We start from the raw sequence: 27900 nt of genomic DNA on the forward strand, positions 1-27900 counted from the left end.
ACATGTCAAATCGCATCTCAAATCGTTCCAAATCGTACCCAGTGTGAACCAGGGCTAAAGGCTGGTTCACACCATGAATTGCACAAGAATTTACTCTGCATTCCTGTATGAGGCTGAGCACATGCAATCTGGGTAGGGTGACCACATTTCCAAACTGCCATACAGGGACACACCCCCCCCCCCCCCTTTCTAAAAAAAGATAACTTTTTATAAAAAAACATTGTGACCCCCCCCCCCCCATGGTTTTTACCGGTTCATCCTGGGACCTGTAGTTCTTCACTAGTTGGGGGGGGGGGTCGCATCTTCAGCTCTGAGGGGTTCATGGTGGGACCTGTAGTCCTTCACTTTTGGGGGTCACATTCCCCCCAAAAGTGAAGGACTACGAGTCCCAGCATGAACTCCTAAAATACAAAGATGTGACCCCCCCCCCCCCCCCCAATTTGAAGGACTACAACACCCAGCATGAAACCCCTGAGATCTAAGGGTGTGATCTCATAGATTTCACAAGTGTATGCTGGGACCTGTAGTTCTTCACTCTTTGGGGGGCAGAAGGTCTCACATCTTCAGCTCTGGGGGGGGGGGGTCATGCTGGGACCTGTAGTCCTTAACTTTGGGGTGGTCACACCCCCCTAAAGTAAAGGACTACAAATCCCAGCATGAACCGATGATATCTAAAGATGTGACCCCCATCCCCCCCAATTTTGAATCTCCCAGCATGAACCCATGAGATCTAAGGGTGTGACCCCATAGATTTCACAGATCTATGCTGGGACCTGTAGTTCTTCACTAGTTTGGGGGGGTGTTACATCTTAAGCTCTGAGGGGTTGATGCTGGGACCTGTGTCAGTTTCATTCCGGGACACTGTATTGTCCCAGAGTGAAGGTGCCCGGGACAGACCTGCAGAATGCGGGACTGTCCCGGGCAATCCGGGACACGTGGTCACCCTAAATCTGGGTGCAGTTCATTTGAATGTGCTGACAATTGCATTGCAGCAAAAGTAGTACATACACTACTTTTTTCAAGATGCAGAGCAACCAAAATCCAGTGCAGGCAAACACACTGCATTTGCAACCTGTGTTTGGGGTGTCGTTACAATCTGCAGTGGGTGTTGGTGCAATGCATTTTTAAAATGCATGTGCAGGGAAACCCCCACCCATGTACTTGTATAAAGCTGGCTATACACTATGAGCACCCACTTGAACAAGCCATTGGTTAATTAGGCAGGCCCTCGCACTGCATAGTTAATAGCAGATCTAAAGCATAGTTAAAGCGGAATTTCACCCAAAAATTGAACTTTCGCTTTTCGGAACCCTCCCCCCTCCGGTGTTACATTTGGCACCTTTCAGGGGGGAGCAGATACCTGTGTAATACAGGTATTTTGCTCCCACTTCTGGGCATAGATACCCGAGCCACCCGCGGGTATCTACACCACTTCCGGCGCCTTACCCCCCCCCTCGCTGTCTTCTGGGAGACACACAGATCCCAGAAGACAGCAGGGACCAGTGGGAACGCACATGCGCAGTAGGGAACCAGGAAGTGAAGCTGCAGAGCTTCACTTCCTGATTCCCTTACCAAAGATTGTGATGGCAGCTGAGGGATAGATTGGCTTCTGGTGCCGACATTGCGGGCGTGCTGGAGAGGTAAGTGTCTTTATTTTAAAAGTTAACAGCTTCAGTATTTGTAGCCGCTGACTTAGAAAAAAATAAATAAATCGGCGGAGCTCCACTTTAAAGTGGATGTAAACCTAATTCATGAAATTTGAGCTGGGCACATATATCTGCAGTATTTTGTTATCTCTCTTCAAAGAGCTAAGTCCTCTCTCCTGAACCATTCCTCTGTTATCAGCCTGATAATTCCTGACAAATTCTCTGACACATCCGATAAAAGCTGGCCCTATTACAAAACACCTCTGAGAGTCTCTGCCTATGATGAGATGGGGTGTGAGCCTTTCCTCCAATCAGAAATTTTAGCTATCTTGGCTGTATGCCCAGACATCACACTCTGGGCCAGATTTACGTACCTCGGCGCATCTTTATGCCGGCGTAGCGCATTGAAGATGCACTACGCCGACGAAACTTCGAGAGGCAAGCAGCATATTCTGAGAGCAAATGCGCGCAGCGTTGTGCCGGCGTAACTTAAATTAGTCGGCGTAACCCGACGTAATTCAAAGTGGGAAGGAAGTGGGCGTGATCCATTTAAATGAAGCGTGACCCCATGCAAATGAAGGGCCGAACGACCGACGCATGCGCCTTCACGTGATAGCATGTCCCGCGTCCATCTGCGCATGCGCACAACTACGCCTGTCGTATCCCCCGAGATAAGCCGGCCCACCGTTTACGCCCAGGGCATAAATACACCCAGACATGCGCCCGTCGAGTGCAAAAGTACACCAGCAGCTTTGGTTGGTTTGGTGTTGCTACTTTTGTGTTCTTATTTCAGAGCCATGTCTGAAGCAGTGCCTAGGCCTAAGGAAAGGAGGATGAAAAATTTCACAAGAGAGGAGAAGGCTATAATAATTGATGCCATGTCAAGGCACAATAAGTACCTCCATGGTTCGGAAAGTGGCACGACCAGCAAGGTCCGTAAGGATCAGATGCTTGCTGAGATAGCAACACAGGTCAATGCCCATGGCCATGAGGAACGGACCCCAGAAAAGATCGCCAAGAAAATAAACGACCTGCGGCATCTCGTGAAGGAGAAGGTGGCCAAGATGAGGAGGCACAGCAGGGGCACCGGAGGTGGGCCAGCCCTGAATATCTCGCTGACACCTGATGAGCAGGTCATAGCCAGGTGCCTGGAGAGGGAGCAGGTGGAGGGCCTGGAGGGCTTTGAGTCTGTTGATCAGCCCTTGAGGACAGGTAAGTGTGTTTTATCTCTTATCGGGTGTGTGTATCATGTGTGGGGGTGGAAGGGAACATGTGACAAGTGTGTGGGTCCACCAACATGTGAATGTTTTGTGTCATCCACAGATGTCGAGGAGGAAGCGGGCCCATCCTCGGCTGCTGGGCAACCAACCCCATCCCATGAGGACAGTGTCCACACATCTCCTTTAGAGGAAGTAGAGGAGGAGCACGGGGACCTGGAGGAAGGAATTTACCTTGGGGACGAGACCACCATCCCAGGACCCTCCCATACCTCCACCTCCATAGGGGATAGCCCCCCAAGGGCCTCCACCATTATGGGAAGCCCCTCCTCCTCCTCCATAAGGGAAGTACCCTCAAGTGCATCCCCATACAGTCGGCCCCAAGCCTCACCTGCACCCAGGAAGGCTACTAGGAAGACGAGGGGTGATCCAGAGACCTTAGAAGCCATTTTGTCGAGGGACCAGGCCAGGCAGACCCACCATGTTGGTTCTGTTGCGTCTGAAATGCGCCAGGTGGCAGACAGCCTGGCCTCCTTGGGCCAGACCCAGGCTGCCAGCACACTGGCAGTCCAGCAGGCCATTTCCCAGCAGGCTGCTTACACTACCGCCATCACAGAAAGTGTGCAGGAGGTCAGTGAAAACAGCACAGCATTAGTGACCTGCCTGAGGGACCTGGATGCCACAAATTCAGGCCTTGTGGCAGAGGTGAGGAGCCTGGCAATGGCCATAAAGGCCAATACAGCTGCCATTGAGGCGGTGGGGAATCAAACAAATGCGGTCCTCACACGCATAGCCCTGGCTTTGGAGGGAAGTCAGCCAGGGAGAGACCGGGGGATGATCCTCCTCCCGATGACCCACCCGCGGCTCCCCCCAGGCAACAGAGGATCAGGAGCCTTGGCACTAGGCGTAGCCCACGTCAGGGCAAATGAGTGACAGTTATATGATTTGCTTATTATACTCAGGTTATGAGTCTTATTATTTTATTATGATACTCAGGTTATGAGTCTTATTTTTATTTTATTTAGAATTAATATACAGCAACATAATTGGAGCCTTGACGTGGCGTTGCTGCTCCCAAGTACCGTGCGATGTACTTTGGTCTAATCCAATTTTATAAGGATGTGGGGTGTGTGTGCTAGGGACCACAGTGGTGTGCATGTGTGCATTCTCATTGTGCCATGATGAATGTGTGTGTTTAACGTGCAAAGAAGCCTACTGTGAGGCATCTCCTGACTGCTCTTCCCTCAGCAGACCGGGTACCCTCGGTTTGGGGGGGACTGTCTGGTTCAGGGGTCAGGTCCTCACGTAGGTCGATCTCCAGGCCCTTTCTCATGGCGAAGTTGTGCAGAATGCAACATGCCCCGATGATCTGGCACACGAAGTTTGGGGAATACAACAGGGTACCCCCAGACTTATCCAGGCATCGGAAACGGGACTTCAGGAGGCCAAAGGTGCGTTCCACCACTGCACGGGTACGTGCGTGTGCTTCATTGTATCTTCTCTCTCCTCTGGTTTTTGGGATTCCGGAATGGAGTCATGAGATGGGGCCCAAGTGCATATGCAGAGTCACCTGGAAGGGAAAAGACAGGAGGATGTTAGTCGTGCATGTGCCCCTTGTGATGTCTGCATCATGGGGGGGACAGACATGCCTGACACCCATGTCACTCACCAACCAGCCAGCTGTCCCCATACATGTTCTGTTCAAATTCTGTTGGGATGGTGCTTTGACGGTATATGTAGCTGTCGTGGCTGGTGTGTGTTGGCATGGACGTGCCATATGAGGCATTGGGCATCGGCTATCACCTGTATGTTGATGGAATGCCAATGCTTACGATTGCGGTATATGTGCTCCATGTCACGGGGGGGCTGGAGTGCCACATGTGTGCAATCAATGGCCCTGATGGTGCGTGGGAATGTGGCAATTCTGTAGAAATCTGCCATTTCCTTATTCCGCTGATGCTCCTGGGTGGGTCTGATGATGTGGTGGGACATGCGTCTGAGGATTGCGGGGACAACCTGGTGCACACATCTGCTCATGGAGGTTTGTGATAAACCAGCCACAGCTCCACTTGTATGCTGAAAAGATCCACTGGCGAGGAAATGCAGTGTTGCCAGTACCTTCTTGCTGGTGATGTTATCCTGCAGGGTTCTGGCTAATTCTAGGATGGCATCAGTGTTGAATCTGAAGATGCGATACCCCTCTGAATCACCCATGCCAAAGATGTTCATGCGCGTTCGGTATATCCTCTCCCGTGCCCTCCTACGTGCCCATAGACGCAGTAGTGCTATGACCACGGCTGCCCCTGGCATGTTGGCGCACAAACGTGTTGTCCTGCAAGTGTAGTTGCTCAGCTCGTCTGTAACGCTGCTGCTGTAGCTGCTCTCCAGCTGACCTGTACAAGTCTGTTGCAAAGTTACCCCTGCTTTTATGAGGGGTAACTTTAGGCCGGGCGTACAGCTTACGCACACCGCGAAAACGTACTTTTGAGAATCGGCATATTTCCCTCATTTGCATATTTGAATAGGAAATCAATGGGAACGAAAGATGCGCCCAGCCAAAATATGCGCCTAAGTTTCACCGGCATAGGAAAGTTACGTCGGTCGGATGAAGCCTATTTTCTGGCGTATCTGCTTCTGTGGGTACGGCGCACATTTACACCGCGCATCTCGAGATACGTCGGCGTAAGTCTTTGTGAATCTGGCCCTCTGTGTTGACCAGGAAGAGAAAATCTCCTAACATGATCTGAACTTATAAACAGTATATGAATGTGAAGACAGCAGATATGGATGTAAAACCTATGTAGGGAGGTTTGGTTCACCTCAATGTATCATCTGAGGCTGTTCACTTCGCTGCGTGTATGGGGGGGGGGGGGGGTTCCATACACTTTAATACAGTATGGTGGGTCAGCAACCCATAGATCATGGTCTGGGCTTGCTGACCTGCCATCCCAGGGCATCAGAGTGCACTGCAGAAGGACTAATTCTAAAGTTGGAGCTGTAGTAGGAAGCAAGAGCTGCATAAGCTGACACTTCCTCTGTAGTGCCTGCTCCTGTCCCATGCGGGGTGATAACTTCACCTCTTATACCAACTAGTGGTCTCCAGAGTGGTGTCAGCAGCAGGAAAGAAGAGATCTTCAGGTCAGTGTGAAGCAGGGGAGGCAGGGTGGAAATCTCCCCCCGGGCTGGTGACACTATGCACAGCCACAGAACGCCATTACCAAATGCTGTTTTTGCAAAGCAGGAATATGCCTGCCGGAGCTTTGTTATCACAGGTCACGGCCGCTGCTCACGATGCAACCGAAACAAAGCTATGATCGATCCTAGAACAGGATTTGAGAGGATAAGAGTAAAATGTATAGTTGTTCTTAGACAGATTGCATTCTCGCCAAGTGTCGAGCATCTAATAGTTTTTTTAAACTATTGATGCTCCCCGCTGAGACCATCGCCTGTGGAAGAGAATTCCACATCCTTGCCGCTCTTACAGTAAAGAACCCTCTAGATAGTTTAAGGTTAGACCTCTTTTCTTCTAATTCTAATGAGTGGCCACGTGTCTCATTAAAGAGGAAGTAAACCCTTGCGTTTAAAAAAAGAAAAACACCTGCAAGAAAGGCATAATGAGCCAGTATGCACAGCATACTAGCTCATTATGCAACACTTACCTTAGATCGAAGCCCCCGAAGTCCTCCTCGGTCCCGTCCACCGGCATGTCCCCTGGATCTTCTTTCTGTTTTCGCCGCTCCGGCGCGGTGATTGGCCGGAGCAGCAATGAAGTCATTCTCGAGCATGCACGGAAATACGGCATAAACCCAATCAATGCCATTAGCAAGAGCTGCACTCTGCGTCATTGTCTACAGCGCACATGTGCCGTAGACATCGGCGCCTGTCATTTTAGTAAATATCTCCTAAACCTGCACGGTTTAGGAGATATTTCTTGCACCTACAGGTAAGCCTTAATCTAGGCTTACCTGTAGGTGCAAGTTGTGTGGTTGGATTTACAACCACTTTAAATCATATCCCCCTCCCAAGCGTCTCTCCACCGTTCCTCATAATTAAAATCCTCCAGACCCTTTATTAGCTTTTTTGTACTCGCTTCATTTCCAGCACATCCTTCCTGAAGACTGATGCCCAGAACTGGACAGCATACTCTAGGTGCGACCGGACCGTCTCTTGTAGATCAGGAGAATTATCGTTTTATATTTGGAGTTAATCCCCCTTTTTAATGCATACCAATATTCTGTTTGCTTTGTTAGGCTCAGCATTTGCATGCAATGCCAAGCCGCTGCTATCATCTACTAGGACCCCCAGGTCCTTTTCCATCCTAGATTCTCTCTCCCTAGTGTATAGATTGCATTCATATTTTTGCCCCCCAAATGCATTATTTTAGATTTTTCTACTTTAAACCTCATTTGCCATGTAGTTACCCACCCCATTAATTTGTTCAGATCTTTTTGCAAGGTTTCCACATCCTGCGGAGAAGTTATTGCCCTGCTTAGCCTAGTATCATCCCCAAGTAAACGATCCTTCAGGTCGTTTATGAACAAATTAAACAGGATTGGTCCCAGCACAGAACCCTGGGGGACCCCACTACCCACCCCTGAGCACTCCCCATTTATCACCACCCTCTGAACTTTCTGTTGTAGCCAGTTTTCAATCCATGTACTCGCCCTATGGTCCCTGCCAACGGACCTTATTGTACAGCAAAACCCACATACACATCTACAGGTCTTCCTTTATCTAGATGTCAACTCACCTCCTCATAGGTTAATAGATTTGTTTGGCAAGAACAATAGTTCATGAATCCATGCCAATTACTGCCAATATCATTCTCATTACTAAAATCATATATAGTCCCCTTATTCCCTCCAAGAACTTGCATACTATCGATGTTAGGCTAACTGGTCTGTAAGTCCCAGGGATGTATTTTGGGCCCTCTAACTATTGGCGCTACATTTGCATTTCTCCAATCAGCTGGTACGATTCCCGTCAGTAAAAATAACCAATGGTCTAGCAATTACTTGACAGAGTTCCCCCAAGTACCCTCAGATGCAAGCTACCTTGTCCTGTTGATGTTAAATTTCCCAAGTCCATTTTTAATTTTGGCCTGTTAACTATGGGAGGTGCTTCCTGTGATGTGTCATGAGGATAAACACTGCAGTTTTAGTTACTGAAGCGCCCCCCCATGAAGACTGAGAAGAATAAATTCAGTACTGTCACCATCTCCCCATCCTTTGTAACCAGACGTCCTTCCTCATTCTTTATGGGGCCAATATGGTCTGTTTTTTTTTTACATACTTAAGGAGTTGTAAAGGACATTTTTTTTTGCTGAAATGACTGTTTACAGGGTAGAGAGACATAACAGTTAATGGATTCCTTTTAAAAATAAATCATATAATGTACCTGCAGTTTCTAGTTTTGTTTTTGCATTTTTCCTGCTTTTTTGATGTACAGGGCAGTGATGGAAAACGGAACAGATTGTTGCTGAGGGGTTTTAGACACACAGTAATCACACCTTGTTGATTAGTGACCACAGAGAGAAAGCTCCCAGTACTGTGGTTATCAGGAAACAGACAACCAGGAAGTGTGGAGATCAAAGAATTACAGAAACTTGAGCAAAAAAAAAAAAACCAATGAGGACATGAAAACAGCACTGCATTAAGGTAAAGGAAGCCATTAAGATAAAAAAAAAAAAAAAACCCTTTAAAGAATTTTATGGGATTTTTTGCTCTCCGTTCTCGTTTTATTTTAGCTGCCCCAATTGCACACTTATATTTCTTGTTGCATTCTTTATAAAGTCCGAATGCCAATGATCCCTCAACCTTGTATTTTTTGAAGGCCTTCTCCTCCGCTTTTATATGCATTTTTTTTTACATCGAGTTAAGCAATCCAGGACTTGTTTGCTCTTTTAAGTTTAGTACCCATGGGCTCAAAATTTCAAGTCCTGAGCCACTAGCCAGGCCTCAAGAGTTACTCGCCACCAGTTGCCCCACCTAATTCATACACTGCCCTGCGCCTAATTGCACCCGTAAACACGCCCTCGTAGATTATCTCATGGCATGACAATGTTTTATGCAGAATCAAGTTACAAAATTAAATATTGCCAACAACAACTTTAACAAAATGGGACAGGGCACTGGGGGCAGACCAGAGGGACAGGGCACTGGGGGCAGACCAGAGGGACAGGGCACTGGGGGCAGACCAGAGGGACAGGGCACTGGGGGCAGACCAGAGGGACAGGGCACTGGGGGCAGACCAGAGGGACAGGGCACTGGGGGCAGACCAGAGGGACAGGGCACTGGGGGCAGACCAGAGGGACAGGGCACTGGGGGCAGACCAGAGGGACAGGGCACTGGGGGCAGACCAGAGGGACAGGGCACTGGGGGCAGACCAGAGGGACAGGGCACTGGGGGCAGACCAGAGGGACAGGGCACTGGGGGCAGACCAGAGGGACAGGGCACTGGGGGCAGACCAGAGGGACAGGGCACTGGGGGCAGACCAGAGGGACAGGGCACTGGGGGCAGACCAGAGGGACAGGGCACTGGGGGCAGACCAGAGGGACAGGGCACTGGGGGCAGACCAGAGGGACAGGGCACTGGGGGCAGACCAGAGGGACAGGGCACTGGGGGCAGACCAGAGGGACAGGGCACTGGGGGCAGACCAGAGGGACAGGGCACTGGGGGCAGACCAGAGGGACAGGGCACTGGGGGCAGACCAGAGGGACAGGGCACTGGGGGCAGACCAGAGGGACAGGGCACTGGGGGCAGACCAGAGGGACAGGGCACTGGGGGCAGACCAGAGGGACAGGGCACTGGGGGCAGACCAGAGGGACAGGGCACTGGGGGCAGACCAGAGGGACAGGGCACTGGGGGCAGACCAGAGGGACAGGGCACTGGGGGCAGACCAGAGGGACAGGGCACTGGGGGCAGACCAGAGGGACAGGGCACTGGGGGCAGACCAGAGGGACAGGGCACTGGGGGCAGACCAGAGGGACAGGGCACTGGGGGCAGACCAGAGGGACAGGGCACTGGGGGCAGACCAGAGGGACAGGGCACTGGGGGCAGACCAGAGGGACAGGGCACTGGGGGCAGACCAGAGGGACAGGGCACTGGGGGCAGACCAGAGGGACAGGGCACTGGGGGCAGACCAGAGGGACAGGGCACTGGGGGCAGACCAGAGGGACAGGGCACTGGGGGCAGACCAGAGGGACAGGGCACTGGGGGCAGACCAGAGGGACAGGGCACTGGGGGCAGACCAGAGGGACAGGGCACTGGGGGCAGACCAGAGGGACAGGGCACTGGGGGCAGACCAGAGGGACAGGGCACTGGGGGCAGACCAGAGGGACAGGGCACTGGGGGCAGACCAGAGGGACAGGGCACTGGGGGCAGACCAGAGGGACAGGGCACTGGGGGCAGACCAGAGGGACAGGGCACTGGGGGCAGACCAGAGGGACAGGGCACTGGGGGCAGACCAGAGGGACAGGGCACTGGGGGCAGACCAGAGGGACAGGGCACTAGAACTGGGTCTCTTCCCCATTCTCTTGCTGTCTCCTCTGCAACTCCCATTCATCTCATCAGGAGCCTGTGTGCGGCTCCACGCTTACATGCCCCCACTTCCCCTTTTATTCATGCTGGCAGAGAGGAAAGGAGCTGCAGCACAGTGGGGAGTACAATCCAGCGCCGAGATCCACACAACTGCACAGCACACATTGAGACCAGTCTGTTCACAGTGCTCAGGCTAAACTTACATAGAGCATAAGAAGAAAACTGCACAAACTAGAAGGCTGCCGCTCTGTCAGGGCAACTTTCAGTGAGCGCTGCACCGGAGTGGTAATTTTTACAATCCTCCACCTCACCCATTAATTTCTGCTCTCCAGCTACATTGGTCGGGGCCCGGGGGCAGGCTCAGAGAGGTCATACTGTTAGGTCCCATGGCTTAATGAGAATTGTAAGGAGAGCACCTGTGTACTGCTCTGCCTGTGCGCGGCTCAACAACTACTTTTCCCGAGCATGCACCTTTCCTCTTCGGCCGCCAATCTCATCTGGACTCCAAGTGTAGGCACAGATTGGATGGAGATTGATAAAAGGGCTGCATGACCACTCGCCCCCAGCTTAAATCCACTCGCCAAATGCTAGTAGGCGAGTGGAAATTTTGAGGGCTATAGTATGGATGCATTGGCCAATACCCCTATTTAATGTGCTCTTAAAGCAAACCCATCTCTCCATGTTCTTTGTTCCGAAGATTGTATCCCATTTTTACCTTCTGGCAAAGTTTGTCATTTTGGGAAGTTGGCCCCTTTTGAAATTCAGTGTATTCCCCATTTGCGCTATTTATACCGAAACCAATTGACGTGTGATCACCATTTCCTAAACTGCCCCGTATTTCCACATCTGTGATCAGGTCTGTAGTGTTAGTAATCAAATCCAGTAACACTTTTCTAGTTGGTGTGTCTACCATCTGAACCATGAAATTGTCCTTTAAGACATTGAGGAATTTGTGAGCCCTAGATGAATGCATGGTTTCCTCTGCCCAGTCTAGGTCTGGATAATTAACACCTCCCCATCCAATTAACACTTCCCATCCTTGCCGCTAATTTAAATTGTGATAGATCTTTCCCCCTTCCTTCCTCAGGTTAGGGGGCCAAGAGCATACTCTTAATATCCCCCCCTGGCTTCATCCCTTTGGAGCTCTACCCATAAGGATTCCACCTCCTCCCTAGCTCCCTTAGTGATGTTATCTCACATTCACTTGAGCATTATTCTTGATATATTAGGCATACCCCTGCGATAAAGGGCATACCCTTGAATGGTTGCCAGCCAATCATGAGCGCTGTTAAACCAGGTCTTTGAAATTCCCACAAAATTTCAGTATCTCTAGTTCACCCTTCTTGTCTGCCAGTTCTTGAATAGACTTAACTCTAGATTCCTATGACAGCTGGGTAAAGTTATTTTCCCAGAAGTCAGCAAGAACAGCCTACATCTCAGTAAAGGTTCTCAAATTCTATAAATACAAGTTGCCATGTTGTGACCCTTTAATGGGCTTTGCTAAATAGTAGTGAGATGCAAAGACACCAAGCACTTCAGTTCCATCAGATTTTATTCTGAAAACTATTGTTACTCTATAAACCTGTGTACATAAACATGGAATCTGTTAGAAAGGCAAGGTGTGTACTGTAATGGCATTTTATTAGGACTTCAGAGGTCTTTGAGATCTTGCTGGATCTGCCACAGGGTCGCTGCGCTCTTCTGCAGCTGAGCCTTTTCATCATCGGTCAGTTTCTGATTTACAACTTGAACTAGACCTTGTGCGTTCAGGACACATGGGAGACTCAGGAAGACTTCATTCTCAATACCATAAAAGCCCTGCAAAAGGAAGACAAAAGCTAGTTAATACCCTACTCACAAAACCCCATGATTAGAACATTTAGGAAGTCTGCATGTAAAGGACTCTTAGAAATTAACTGCTCCCTGCAGGTTTGGTGCATTTTACCTTCTAGCAAGTTACACCCGCCCACATAGCAGCAGGTTGTCAAGTGCCAGTTAGTGGGCATGCAGAAGATGAGAACTGAGCCAAGAATCTAGCCACAGATAGGAAGCAAATGTGTAGAGGTTCTCTACATCATGTTTTACTTACCTTTACCATGGTTGAAACAGGATGGACTCTGCTCAGGTTCTTGAGGATGGACTCTGCCAGGTCAGCCACACTCATGCCGATCGCCCAGTTGGTGTATCCCTTTAGTCTGATCACATCATAAGCACTATAATGGCAAAATAAAAACCTTGGTATGCAAGAGTTTGACATGAGGACATATCACAAGGCATGCGCTATGTATTAAGCCGACACATCTGATTTAAGTACAACCAACAGTTACACACCCCCCTCCCATGTACAGAAACCCTTCAAAAAGGGCCCAATATCTTCCTTGCACTCCCCCACCCAAATATTTGCATGCCATCAACCATAAAGTGTAGTCAGAGTTGCGGTGAAGACTGCCTGTTGGCTATTGTACCAGCACATAATGAATTGGGACCATTGTTCAAAAGCCATCAAAGCAGTTGTACTACTGAAGGCATGCCAATGGGACCTCAGACAATATTGTGCTACATTACAAAGGCACTAGTGACATAATATGTGAAAGACAGCCATAAACTGTTGTATGGGCAGGCTGGAGGATCTCAATCAACTTGGGTACAACCAGCCTCTGATTTTATATGCAATTATTGCTAGCAGCTTCCATCATTAATCACTTTTCTCCTAGTGGGGACAGCTTCTTTCCCTTAGAGCAGGGGCCTCCAGCTGTTCCAAAACTACAAGTCCCATCATGCATCTGCGATGTCATGCTTGTAACTGTCAGCTTTGCAATGCTTCATGGGACTTGTAGTTTTGCAACAGCTGCCGGTTTGACAACCTTGATTAAGAGGACCTTAGGGCCAGAGGAAGAAAAAGAAAAAAAAAAAAAAAAAAAAAAAAAAGACTTGCCGTCTAAAAAGGATCATACACAGAGCAAGCAGTGGAGAAACATTGAAGTTTGACAGCATAGGTTGTTTTGCAGTGCAGATTTGAGAATCCAGACTTACCTGGAAACTACCTCTTTGTGGACATCTTTCCAGTTCTCTGAATCCTTGTCAGTTCCAATATCAGGATTAAGAGACTGAAGGGCGACTCCACCAACATTCGCTCCACTCCAAATGGGAACTGTTAAGAGATTACAAAACATTTAAGACATGGCCACAAGGTTTATTTGTAAGGTATTCCCTTAGCCTTTACTGCTTTGCTTTCCTCAGACCTGGCAACCGCCTCACATTCCCTCACCTTCCCATCATGTGGCAGGCCACCCTTTTCTGAACTACATTTATGTTTAAAAGGAGAGAAAAAAAAAAAAAAAAAAAAAAAAGTCTGCAAGGTAGACAGAATAGTGCAACGATTCTGTAAAAAAACCTACATCACCTCCGGCATTCTAGTCTGTTCTCTCATTCACGCAAGAACTACATTTCCCAGTATGCATTGCGGCACGCCCAGTAATTCACACCTCCTTGAAGTCTAACATGTAGAGAGCGTCCTGCCGCACAGATGTCCACCGCAGTAAAGCCTCCCTTCACGGAAGTCAGTAAAATCAGACACGCAGGAAGTGAACAGAACAGAGAAGAAACAGAGCAACTTCTGAGCAAAAAACGAACAATGAGGAAGTGAAAAGAGGAATGTCTGCAGGTAAAGGATGACACACACACCCTTTACAACCCCACATATACACATTTCCTTTACAACCCCTTTAAGCTACAGAGGATCTCCCAACAGACCAAATTACCAGCATTGTCTAACAAAAGTACCTTGGTCTGTATTGCTACAGAAGTCCACTCCACCAGGGAGGTGCAGTGCTGCAGACAGACTTCATACATTAGTAAAATCAGCTTGTTCACTTACCACTGGTATCCCCATGTTCACCCAAAACATAGCCATGGACGCTTGAAGTGTTGATGCCAAGTTTCTGGGCCATTAGGTAGCGAAACCTTGCTGAATCCAAGTTGGTTCCACTTCCAATGACTTTGTTCTGTGGCAAACCGCTTAGTTTCCATGTTACATATGTCATGATATCAACTAAAATAAAAAAGTCACCATATTGGTTTGAGCAACAAGCTTCCAAATGTTTTTTTTTTTATATATAAAATAACACAATATTTTACACATGCACTAGCTCATGACAAAACAGGTATTGACACTACACGCCATCCTTTTCTGCATAGCACTAGTCCAGGATGCAACCAGCATCTTTTCAGAAGATATGCATTCTTGAAAGTATAGTATAATTTTGTAGTCAAAGTGCTCCAGCTAATAAGTCTGCCACCATCATGTGGTTTTGCCCAATACAAAATAGACGGACAACGTTTATTTACCTGGATTGGAAACCACAAGGATAGTGGCATCAGGGCTGTATTTTACCACCTGAGGGACAATAAACTTGAAGACATTGACGTTTCTCTGTACAAGGTTCAGACGGCTCTCCCCTTCCTGTTGACGGACTCCGCCAGTGACCACAACAAGTTTAGAGTCAGCTGTTACTGAGTAGTCTGCAGACAGAAACAATACACAAGTGAGACAAACTAATAGTCTTCACAGCTCTACGAGTTGGTTTACTGAACAGTTAAACAGTATTGCATGTTACTATGATCTTAGCATGAAGTCAGTGGATTAGAGTTTAGCAGCTTTTTCCCTTGGAGATCTTAATACAAGTGTTAGACATTCATGTTGAACCACATTCTGGCGCCAACAGAAGTTCAGAACAGTTATTTCTGAAAGCTAGGCCAAGAGAAAAAGCATGTTTAACGGTCACCTGCACAGTGAGGTCTGCAATTCTAACAATCATACATCGTTCGCATGAGCCAAGTACCAGCAGTGCCTCGGATGACCATTTTTAAGTGTAGCAAAGAAATGCTACACAATCGGATATCTGATGGATTTTTTTTCCGTCGGATATCCGATGAAGCCGACTTTTATCAGTCTTGCCTACACACCATCAGTCAAAAATCTGACTGTGCCAAAATGCGGTGACGTAAAACACTAAGACGTGCAAAAAAAAAAAAAAAAAAAAAAAAATCCAATGCTCTTGAGCATGCGTGGATTTTTGACCGATGGACTCCACACAGACGATCTTTTTTTTATCCCCCAAAGACCCCCCCCCCCCATCAGTTTTTTTATCCATAGGGAAAATTTAAAACATTCTATTTTTTTTTCACCGATGGGGCCCACACACAATCGGTTTGTCCAATGAAAACAGGCCATCGGTCTGTTTTCAGCAAAAAAAAAAAAAAAAAAAACGATCGAGTGTACAGGGCTTTACAGTGGTGGCTGCACATTCCCCCCCAGACTTCGCTCTATCACCTGGTGATCCTACCAACACTTCCAGTCTCAGGTGACAACACATCACTGTACAAATTCTATGGAGCAGGGTTACATCCAGAGGCCAATTGCACCTGATCATGGACTACATAAAACCTCTCCATAGCCCAAGGCGACAATGATGGTCATTTACAAAAGGCAAATCCACTTTGTTCTACCAGTGCAGTTGCTGTAGATCTGAAACGAGGCGAAGCTATGATGATTTATCATCCAATCACGTGCAAGCTAAAACGCAAGGGGAAAAAACAGCAGGCCTTCAGATCTACAGTGGGATTTGCCTTTTGTAAATAAACCCCCCTCCCCCCCATAGTCTGTAGTCCACTACACATTTGTGAGGCTGATAATGCTTGAGATCTCATGCAGTATAGACATGCCCATTGGATATCTAGTAGGATCAATATTAATTTGTCACCCTCTTACAAAAATGCATGCACCAAACACAAAGTGTGTTACTTTGAAGAGTAATTTCTACAATTAGACTTGGGGGGGGGGGGGGCACCCTACCTTTGTTTGCCACAATGGTTGGCGTTTTAAGAAACAGACTTCCATGTTCCAAGTCCATCTTCTCCCCCTGCAGTTTATCTTCCAAGATATCAACCAAGGCAAGCACATCAGGCAGTTCCTAAAAATAAAAAATAAATTCCAAGCCACCATATTAGCCAAAGACAAAAAAAATAAAATAGGGTAAATTTACCAAGACTGGAGCAAACAGAATCTGGAACAGCCCTGCATGGCAACCAGCTTCTTATTTTCAAAGCTCAACTAAACAAGAGAAGTTGATTGGGTACCATCGCTCCAGATTTAGTAAATCCCTTTTTAATGTTAAATCAAGGGCACTATGCTGTCCAGCGTGAAACAGGGTTAGAATCTCTAAAAAATATTTTTTTGCTGGATCTCCCATTAGGGAAGCTCTGAACAGCAACAAACATTTGACAGGCTTGTTCTCTCTCACCCCCCAATTTCATTCTTTACTAGATTTTGGCTTGTGTACCTCTGAGGTATGGGTGCAGTACCAACATATTTAGATGATCTATATTATGGGTCTTCAAACTACGGCCCACCAGTTGTTCAGGAACTACAATTCCCATCATGCCTAGTCATCTCTGTGAATGTCAGAGTTTTACAATGCCTCATGGGATATGTAGTTTTGGAACAGCTGGAGGGCCGTAGTTTGAGGATCCCCGATTCTATATTATGCAGAGTTTACAGGGGTAGGAAAAAAAAAAAAAAAAAAAAAACACGTAGTTCTGCATTTTTAACCACCCAAATGGTTCCTGCTCAGGTCTGTACACATTACCATGGTGGTTCACAGTGCTGCTTGCAAAAGGAAGCCACCAAAGTCAGTGGAACTCATTAGCAGCTGCATACCATTGCAGAGTGGTTTTGTCTTGCAAAGCCTGCACACAAGCAATCTCGGCATATCACTATGCAACCTGTGGAGGGGAGGTAATCCATAGCTGAGCAAGGCCTTACACTATGTGCATGTAAAAACATGCATGCAATATGTTAAATGGCCAGGGTCCAGTTTGGGGGTGGTGGTTTTAGCCCAGTTTCTACTAGTCTGCACAAAAAAAAAAAAAAAAAAAAAAAAAAAAAAAAAAATTGTAAAACCCACAAACTAACTCTTCAGCATCCAAGCTATTCAAAAGCCTAGCAGCAGTTAAAGCTCTGTGTATTCTGATATGGCCAAGTGAAGGTCACCTCTCTGTAGGACACAGACGCATGTTCAACAATAGCCAAGTTATTTTTAGCACATACCTTCAGAAGGACGCTGACGGCACAGGCCATGCCAACTTGACCAACTCCTACGATTGTCACCTTGTTCTTGGGAGTACTGGTCTTCTCTTTTACCACGGAAGAAAGGAGGCTTCCTTGTACAGTTGCCATGGTGACTAAGAAAAAATAAAAAAGTTACTTGACAATTGCTTTGTGACACATGAAGTACATGCTCAAGTGCTATAAAGCCTGATTGTTGGGGGCGGGGTCTGGAATAAACAAAATGTTTTACAATATGCAAAGCATGTTCATATACTTAGTTTTCAGCAATCAGCTACCAACCTATACAGCCAAAAGGGTTGATGCTGGTCTTTACAGGCAACTGCCCACATGCCATTTTCCCCCTAGTAAGGATCTGAAAGTTTCCGGCCATTTTAAATTGTGCCAACTCATTTTCCCCAGCTGTCCCAGCACAGTCCAAGATTTGATGTGTTATCAGTGGCGCAGAAAATGTCAAATTGAGATGCAAAGGAAGGATTTGAAAATAAGCTGCCTGTAGTTAAAAGCATTTGATACTCATGTCTCCATTAGACTAGGTTCAAATGTGTAGACTGCACTTCTATGCAAGCTCTCCCCACACCAAGAGCTCTGCTGTCAGATGCATGGGGGCATCAGTTCAACAAAGTTACCCCACTACTGATGTGTGCCTGCTGTACTATGTGTTTTAATGAAAAACCATCAGTTTTTTGTGTAAAATAGCTGGAGTTGCCGACTGTCCCGCCACTTTACTGGCCACACTAGGAATGAGCACAGCATGGTCAGTTTTCTGGTTGTGCTGGGAACACAGCCTGCTCCCTTCATTTAGACTTGTGCTGCCTCCCCCCCCCCCCCCCGTCAGTCATTTAGTGGGAAGACCAGTGTGCCATTATACCACACACTGAATTGACCATTTTACAATTTCTTGCAGGTACAGTAGCCCATGAAAACTAGTCTTGCTTTGGCAGAGTAGTTATGTTGGGGTATAGAAGCATTTCCAAATGAGTAGCTTCCCCCCCATGGGCGTCCGCTCTATAGGGCAAGGGAGGGCGTTTGCCCCCCCCCCCCCCTAGAAATCAGTGCCATGAATCTCGGGAAGGAAGACAGCGGGTAGGAAGCAAGGCGGCGGCACGACAAATTCAATTAGAGACGCTCTCTCTCTAGCTTCAGCTGACAGATTGGCCACAGCAGAGGACCAATCAGAAGACTCTGGGGACATCATGGGAAATGTAGTCCCTTAAGAGTAGCGGCCCCAGCGTGTCCACAGACACCATGCTAAAGCCCCCAGCATGCAAGCACTCTGCTGGGGGGGGGGGGGCTGTTTTACAAAAAAAAAAAAAAAAAAAAAACTGTGCTCATGCTGGGGGGGGGGGGGGGGGGGGGGGGGGCGGGAGAGAGCCACGCTGTACCAACCAGAGAGCGAGTCATGCTATACCCGCACCAAGCCCCACACCACCAGACAGGGAGCCCCACACCAGACAGGGAGCCCCACTGTACGAGCACCACCAGAAAGGGAGCAAGACCGAACCGCTGCCAGGGTACAGGCATGCTACACTACCGACTAGAGTCACCCCTGGCAACCCAAAGTGAGCAAACGTCCAGCCAGAGGGATCACTGTTGCGGTTTCACCAGGTCTGGTAAGAGGGCCTGTTGGCCCATCATCCATTACTGTTCCTAGGGACTGAGCCATTAGGAAGTGTCTAACCTGATATCCTCCCATCTATGCTGGGGGCAATTGCAGAAAAGGACACCAAATGCTGGGAGTTTTGAGTGAGGAAACTGACACTAGTGCTGAGGGTCATTATTATGTACACTGGTACAGATGCTGAAGTTTTTATTCTAGAAATCTGCACCGATGTGGGGGGTTATTGTTGCTACTGACACCAATGTTGGTGATTTTTATTGCAGAATTGACAGCAAAGCTGGAGATTGTTATTGCAGAAACTGATCCTGGGGGCTGTCATTTCCTTGGGTGGGGGGCACTCCATTTTTTTATGATATTGTTATTCAAAGTTCCTAGTTTGATAGTTGCATCAGGTTTCTCAAACCTTTGCATGCCTGTGCTTTTTGTGATAATGACCAAGCCCCTTCTTCATGACATTGTCAAAAAGGGACCGAGCATGGAGGACCCAGCAGACACCCATGCCCCCCCCTTTGGAAATAGTGCAGAATAGAGACCCACTATGTTTCAATCAAGCCAACAAATTGGTCCACTTACACACTGTATCACCATGCATTAAAACAGGCCATTCATTTTGTAGGCAACACAAATTCTGCTAAATTGAGCACAGCAAAGTGTGCATGCAACTGCTGAGACCTGGACTGCTGTGTTGAGCACCAGTCCACATCTCCAGTGTACCCCCAACATAAACCCCCCCCCCCCCCGCAAAAAGATTACCATTTATACAGCATTGCAGCACTAAGCCCAACTTCAGCCGGGTGTCACAGCTTTTAATTCTTAGTAGCATGTGATAAGTCATGCAATGTAAATGTCATGGCATTAACAGATGGGTACCACCATTTAAAGGGGCCACACATTATGCAAATGCGACACAAAGATAGCCATGCAATTGGTACTCGTCTTCACCCCACATTCTCAATTACAAAATCAGCCAGAAGGAAAAGTGCAGTAGGTCAGATATTCTGACAAACGGCACAATAGCCAGACTGGATTATCCATTGGCATTGTATGATGTGGATGGGGTCAGGCTGAATAAAAAAAAAAAATAAAAAAAAAAAAGAAGAAGTCGGATCATTGGATGGAGCAGGCCAAGTTCTCAGCACAGAGAATTTTTTTTTTTTTAATAAAATCTCTCCTGCCTAGTGTGGTCAGTTTGATAAGCAATGCAACGAACAGGATACTTCACATGGTACAGCAGATTATCAAGTGTTGGGGGGGTACCATTAGCAAATAAAGTACTGTTAGCTTTGATATTGGGGTGTCCCAAGTGCCTCCTCTGATGGGAGACATACAAGACAGACATCACTTCTTTTTATAGCCCCTAAAAAGCAAGGTTTCCATACAGAGAGCCCCCTTAACTAGGTTAACTTCAGCTAATGTAGTACAAGGGCCACATGCAGCCCCAGAGATTTAGAGGAGAGCCTCTTACCCTAAACCTGTGAACATTCCTTATTAAGTTACTCACTAGACGTTTGCAAATTTCCTGTATAGTAAGGACTTCCAAGAACTGCCATGTCAAATTACGAAATACTCATCTTAGCACTGGGGGGGGGGGGGTGTCATCTCCGTTTACCAAGAGCAGATATATTTAACGAGAAACACAGCAGCAGCCATTACTCCTGCGCTGGTCGGCACATACTGATGAATCATACCATCCAACGCTAGAGCCAAGGACCCACTAGAGGCCACATGTCTTGCCTGCAGCACAGCTATGCCTGTGTTGTGCAGGTTGGGGGGCTCCCCTGTCAGAATACAATAGAAAAGCAGGGGATACTGCAACTGCTGTACCAACATTGGATTGTTAGTACAGTGGCTCTGAGGCAGTCACCTTTTTATTTAGCCCGCAGAGTTGAGAAAGCAAAAACACCTAGTATGCATCGCATACCAGCTCAATACTCACCTTAGATCGAAGCTGTTGCACAGCAGTCCCCGTACACCACTGTGTCCTGGCGACATGTCCCCTGGGAGTCATTCCTGGTCTGCAGGCTCCGACGCTGTGATAGGCCAGAGCCATGACATTGCTCCCACTCATGTACACGGGGACACCGGTCACAGCACAAGCCCTTTAGAAATTGCACGATTGAGCAGTTTCAGTGCGCATGCGCCAACGCCACAAGTGTATGTTACAGATCTTCTAAAGCAGGGATATGCAATTAGCGGACCTCCAGCTGTTGCAAAACTACAAGTTCCATCATGCCTCTGGGTGTCATGCTTGTGGCTGTCAGAGTCTTGCTATGCCTCATGGGACTTGTAGTTCAGCAACAGCTGGAGGTCCGCTAGTTGCATATCCCTGTTCCAAAGCGTGCATGTTTATGAGATATTTATAGTACCTACAGGCAACTGTTACGTACAAGTGGTGCAACAGGGTTTACAACCACTTTAAGACAAACCTAAACCATTCATTTTATTTAAATCAAATTCGTGCAGCCCCCACACACTACAATTGGATTTAGGAAGTTGTACAATCAGATTGTATAGTGTATGGTCCGCTTCAGTCAATCTTAGCAACTGTAGAAGCAAGAAATTAGGAATGGCAACGGGGGATCTTAGTCAAAGGAGAAGTATTTTTAGAATGGGAAGAACGGAAAACTGACAGCGAGGGCCTTTGTCAATAGACGTCAGCAATTCCTTCATACGTAGAAATGGTCGTTAAGCAGGGCCTTTAAATGCAGACGTAGAGATCTGGCGAGCCTCCAGCTCTCCTTATACAAACAGGCCTGTGCTGGATTCCATTGTCAAGACAGAAAGCAGCAACGTTACACAACAGAAATACCAGCCTTGTACAGAATAAAAAACTACGCCATTCCTATGAGCTAGAACAGAGATCAGGCAGCAATGAAAGCATCATTGAAGCTGCCAAGTCCAAGGAGATGCCAGGGTATCATAGGGCAGGGACCACTGCCAGGAGGTGCTCAGGTCACACTGGTCCTCCAGCAATAAGAAAGAAGCGTAACCGAGTGACGCTTCATCCTGCTGATGCCACCAGCGAGACGCACAAAGCACTGCGTTTAACCCCTGCACTGCTGCCAGAAGAAAGTCACAGTAAAGGCATTTATAGAGCAGAAGCCAAATAAAGAGCAGCATATACATACATGATCTTAGGCTGTGGAAGGCTGGAGGGAGATCTCAATGTGGCTTCAGCTTCTTACTGAATGAGCTAGAGGAGTGGCCAGAGCCTTGGTTTAGGTCTGGAGCTGTGACTACATCATTACATGTCAGACACACCCCATCACCTCACTCAATCCCCTCCAAGGGCAGCACTGCAAGGACACCCTAGGCCCAACCCTTCTCACACTAACCAGAATTACATTTCAAGGCCATACAGGAGCCCCATTGTCACAGCAGTGCACCTCAGAAAAGCATGAACACACACACACACTCTGTACAGCCATCTTTATTATCCCAGAGCACAGACAGACACAAGCCGTTACAGATAAGGAAGTCGTTCAGGATCCTGTTAACCCATGCTGTGCCACAGATTTAAGTTCAGAAAACATTTCTACGCTATAAGGATTTTAATACACTACTGCATGAGAAAAGCCACGTGCGTTTTCCCTCAAAGTGCATATTTGGGGCTTTTGCAATGCAAGCGTCAGCATTTCTCCCATAAGGCAAGAAAAGATGCAGCATACAGATATCCATAGGCATCAATGGCTGTGCGCAACTTTACTTTGGTATACACAGGTACTCGCATAAAAGCTTGTAGGCCTCTTGCACACAGGCACCACGTTATGCATCTGAACAAATGCATTGTGGTCCATGGAACAAAGCGCATAGCCAGCTAAAGGTCAGTCATGTTTGTGACATTACCTGCTTTGTACTGCACCATGTTCAATAAAAACTTTATTATAAATAAGATCAGTCATGTGGGAAAGATTTACATTTATTAACCACTTCCGACGGCCGCAGGTTGGCCCTAAATCTGAGTGGCCGTCTTTATATGGCCTCCGCTCCTCCTAGGCACTGTTGAACGGGGTGTGCGAGCTGCATCACTGAGATGCCGATGCGCGTGCCTAGCGGCCGCGATGTCTGCTGGGCACCCGCGATGGGCGGTTAGAGACAAGGACATGGATCCTTGTCTCTAAACACACAGATCCATGTCCTGTCAGGGAGAGAGGAGACCGATCTGTGTCCCTTGTACATAGGGACACAGATCGGTCACCTCCCCCAGTCAGTCCCCCTTCACACACAGTTAGAACACTATGCAGGGTACACATTTAACCCCTCCCTCACCCCCCAAAAAAAAAATTGTTTTGGAGCCACGTCGCGTGACCGCGCAATTGTCAGTTAAAACGACGCAGTGCCGGAAGCTGAAATTTCACCTGGGCAGGAAGGGGGGTATATGTGCCCAGTAAGGAAGTGGTTGTATAGTCTTATTTTTGACTTACCTACAGGTAAGCCTACAATAAGGCTTACCAAAAAAATATTTCTCCTAAACCTTTACGGTTTAGGAGATATTCCCCTTGCAATGAGCCGCTGACTGCAGCGGCACAGGGGATTCTTCGCCTAAGGCCTAGCAGGCACCGTAAAGAAATCTCCCGCGCACATGCGACAATTGCAGCTCCGAGACTGGGACCAGTGGCCATGCATCCACAAGGGCACCACCCCCTCTGATCAATGGATAGATTCATGTATAGCATGAACCTAGCCATGGCTACTGCTGACACCCGCAATTCCGGGGCCCGGCCCCTTTTCGGACACCTGAATCACAGCAGAGGGGGTAATTTTCAAGCACCTGATTGGAGCCATAGGCTTTAATAGGCATCAAAACCAGGCGTGTTCTGTCCACCAGATGTCTATGCATCCGTGTTTAAAATGACATGCAAGGTTTGTAATTTACATAAGAATCATATGTGGAGTGCAGGCTCCATCTAGTGTTTTTTTTGGTATTGCTGCAGTGTTCTGTTTATTTGATTACTGTATGTGTAGTAAAGGAAGTCAATAGTAAGCAGGGAGTTCTGGGTAGAATCTTCACAGGAAGTGAACCAGCCACCATTCTTTGAGAAGATACTGCAGGAAGCAAGACATGCATTTCTCAATCTATCGCCATCACCCCTTAGAGAACTAAAAAAGTTATTCTCATATTGTTTCTGTAATGTATGCAATATTGTACTTATTGAGGTCTATTTCTGCAATTTTGTAGTTTCACCTGGCTTGTTCTAATAAAACTGAGATCAAAGAAATATGGTATCTGAAGTTTATGGGACAAGCAGGTTTAGCCACCTGCCCTAGAGACAGAACAAGGCGTGTTAAAACAGCAAATGAATAGTCGCTGTTCTAACACTGAACCATCTCTCTCCCAACCAGGTGCTCGGGTCTGTTACCAATCACCTGAATGGACACCCATCAGGCGTCGACCCATGGAGGACACCACTCGCTGTCACCTGCTGCCCCACTAAGACAGGGTAAGTGCCAGGTAGACAGTAAGGGGGGGAAATCAGTGGCAGCATTCAATGGGCACAGTAAGGCTGCAATTGATTTCAGAATTTGTTTGCGCCCCCAAAAATTTTGAGCACCAGCCGCCACTGACTGGGGCACCTGCTGTAAAGGTGGGGGGGAGTGACTGGGACACCTGCTGTAAAGCGTTTTTCTTTCTACTTAAAAAAGGTGAAAGTTTTATTAGAGAGACATTTTGAACTTACGGTACATTTTTAGCAACTGCTTTGAATTCATCCCCCCCCCCCCCCCCTTTGGTAGACCTTGGTAGACATTTGTGCATTGCAGGAATGTGCAAAAATCACATGCATTCCTGCAACAGCCCTTTTACAGGTGTGCATTGCCAACTTAATTCTTAACAGCACATCATACACCTTGGTTTTGCACTCATCCACCTGCAAGAAAACACATGATAAAGTTTCATGCGTTTTAGTGAAGTGCGATTTCTAAAAAGGTTCTTTTGTCAATTCTTCATGCGTAGGGCAGCCCATTTAACACACACACACACGTGTGAAAGCCTGAAGGTTTTCACATTGGAGTGAAAGGAGAGGCTCTTTACAGGTGCTATTTTTTGGCACCAAGGCACCTCAGCATGAAAGCAGCCTTAAGGCCCTTTAACACAGGCAGACCATATGTCCGCTTTTTCATCCATCCGTGTACGGATGAAAAAAAAAATAAAATAAGAGAGGACATACATTGGTCCCTATCAGATCACAGGTGAACATTCACTGACACCCAATCTCGCCCAGTTCTGCAGACGGAGGAAAACCCTATTTTTCCTTCCGTCTGCAGATCGGGTGAACACAGATAGGGGAGAGCGGAGAAAAGACAGGGCAGTCCCTGCACAGTGTGCGAGGACCACCCTGTCATCCACCAGCTCAGCGGAGCGATCCCCGCTGAGCAAGCAGAGGTTCACGTGGCGGATAATTACTGATCCACCACATGTGAAAGGGCCCTTGGAAATAAGTTTAGCACTTTAAATTGATGAAGCAAAGAGAGGCAGCAGACCTACATAAATTGTACCCGTCTGAGGATTTGTTTCATCCATCAGACCAGTCACATAAAAATGTTTCACAACCACACCTTTGAAATTAGGTTACACCGATATTTAAGGTGTAAGGCCCCTGTCACACGGTTGGACCATTCAGGTCCACCTGCCAGTAGACCTGAACAGCCGCTCCATGCAAGCCTATGGAGCATCAGATATCAGTGGAGACATGTCCAACATCTGACCCAATCCACCAAAAGCCAGACCCATGGCGATACAACCCCATCCATGGCAGACCGGGTGAGGTCTGATGAAGATGGACATGCTGTTTTCATCAGATCTCTCCATTGGAGACAGCGGCACTGCACAAACCCCTCCCCGCTCAGTGACCAGAGAGATCTCCCACTGAGCTAGCGGACTCTGTAGCAACAGAGTCCACCTTGTGTGAAAGAGGCCTTAGGCTGCTTTCACATTGCAGCATGGAGCCACGGTGACAGTATAGCCACGCTATTTGTAGCGTGGCTATACCGTCGTATTTAGTGCAATATTCGCACGCTAGCGGTGAGGTTTTAACCCCCGCTAGCAGACAAAAAAGGGTTAATACCACGCTTTCCCATTGATTTCAATGGGAAGGCGCAGTATAGGAGCGGTGAACACACCACGGTAAAGATGCGGCTAGCAGGACTTTTGGTGCGCTCCTGCTAGCGCACCGCTTCAATGTGAAAGCCTTCGGGCTTTCACATTGAACACTGCAGGGCATGATTTTTCATGCAGTATAGCAGCGCTATTTTTAGCGATGTACCGCATGAAAAACGCCCCAGTGTGCAAGGGGCCTTACAGATATGTTCAAAAACATCTCTTGCCCCTCAATTGACAGCATGCAGGAACCGGGTTCCTCTGGACAGCCCACTTATAGTCCATTGACACCTCCTGCAGCTTTCTAACTGAAAGCACATTCAGAACACTGGAGGACATGTCTGCATGAGCCCAACATTTTATTCACAATCCAATGAACACAGGTTTAATGAAGGGAGGTTTTCACCTTGCAAAAAATGAGAATTTATTTTTCCTTGAAGTGCACCCAGCCTTTAATACTTGGTTAATCAGTCTTACTGATTTCACTCTGTAACATGGTTTATATGCCATTAATGTGCCAGTTGACACATTACAACCTGATTGTACAATCACTTTTAGACTGACCACTTATGCAACACATAATTTGTATCCCACCAGAGAACCCCATGCGTTTTACATTGAATAGCAGCGCCAAGCACATAGTCAGATTCTCAACATCACACACCAAACAACAATTGTTTTTCCAAAGATGAGCAACCACCACATCTATCACTTTTTACCTGCTCAGCTCCCACAAGACTCTTACACAGACAGGTTAGGAAGAGGATACATGACCCACCCCCCTTGCTGTCTATTTATGTGTCTCTGCTGCTAATTATCGATCAGCTGATCCCGGTCAAATGTTCTGATTGACCAATTGCAGAGGGTTTCTAACAGCTGCAAGACTATGGAACCCAATTGTGAGCAGACTTTCTTAATCAGAGGCTTCCCAGTGCAGGGCAATATTGTGAACAATCATCTGAAACGCTACATTATAGATTTTTAGGTAGATTCAGTAAGAGTTAGGCCGGCTTATCAGTAGATAAGCCGACCTAACTCAGAATCTACGCCGACTTATGTTTAAGCGTATGCTCAAACAGAGATACGCTTAAACATATCTAAGATATACGACGGCTTGCGCCGTCCTATCTTAGATTGCAATATTTTGGATGGCCGCTAGGTGGTGCTTCCATTGCGGTCAGCGTAGAATATGTAAATGAGTAGATACGCCGATTCACGAACGTACGCCCCAGCCGACGCAGTACTTTTACGCCGTTTACGTAAGAGATAGGCCGTGTAAAGTTAGAGCTAGGCCCTATTGGAATAGTAATGTCAAGTATGGCCGCCGTTCCCACGTCGAAATTTAAATTTTTGACGTCATTTGCGTAAGTCGTCCGTGAATCGGGATTTACATTGTTTACGTTCACGTCAAAATCAATAGGCCCGTGCGGCGTACTTAGCCGCAATGCACACTGGGAAATGTAGGCGCCCGGCGCATGCGCAGTTCGCAAAAAACGTAAAAAACATAAGGTCAAGCCCCATTAACATACAACACGCCCCCCTCAAACACATTTGAATTAGGCGTCCTTACGCCCGCCGATTTAGGCTACGCCGCCGTAACTTAGCAGGTAAGTACATTGTGAATCATGTACTTGCCTAGCTAACTTACGGTGGCGT

At 47.5% G+C, this 27900-nt stretch overlaps 1 protein-coding gene across 2 annotated transcripts; it reads right to left on the minus strand.

Moving 5' to 3' along the window:
* Positions 1–11935: 11935 nt before the first annotated feature.
* On the minus strand, positions 11936–27058 carry LOC120932658 (L-lactate dehydrogenase B chain-like). 2 transcript variants are annotated; one of them, XM_040345197.1, is made up of 8 exons: positions 26964–27058; positions 17510–17643; positions 16256–16373; positions 14749–14922; positions 14279–14452; positions 13435–13552; positions 12491–12614; positions 11936–12219 (listed from the first exon to the last, which is right to left on the minus strand). In XM_040345197.1, exons 2-8 carry the CDS (start codon positions 17636–17638, stop codon positions 12052–12054), a joined length of 1005 nt encoding a protein of 334 aa, XP_040201131.1. In that variant the 5' UTR covers positions 17639–17643; positions 26964–27058; the 3' UTR covers positions 11936–12051. The 2 variants fall into 2 exon arrangements, with proteins under 2 accessions (XP_040201131.1, XP_040201130.1); XM_040345196.1 differs by lacking the exon at positions 26964–27058 and adding an exon at positions 22277–22385.
* Between the last annotated feature and the right edge of the window lie 842 nt (positions 27059–27900).

The sequence above is a fragment of the Rana temporaria genome, chromosome 3, assembly GCF_905171775.1.
Source record: "Rana temporaria chromosome 3, aRanTem1.1, whole genome shotgun sequence".
Lineage (NCBI taxonomy): Eukaryota > Metazoa > Chordata > Amphibia > Anura > Ranidae > Rana > Rana temporaria.

Excerpts from the sequence above, each read along its gene's own strand:
- LOC120932658 (XM_040345197.1), bottom strand. The coding sequence starts at position 17,638 with ATGGCAACTGTACAAGGAAGCCTCCTTTCTTCCGTGGTAAAAGAGAAG. Across the intron at positions 16,374-17,509 it reads CCGTCAGCGTCCTTCTGAAG|GAACTGCCTGATGTGCTTGC; the intron begins GTATGTGCTAAA and ends TTTTATTTTTAG. Across the intron at positions 14,923-16,255 it reads AACCATTGTGGCAAACAAAG|ACTACTCAGTAACAGCTGAC; the intron begins GTAGGGTGCCCC and ends TTCTGTCTGCAG.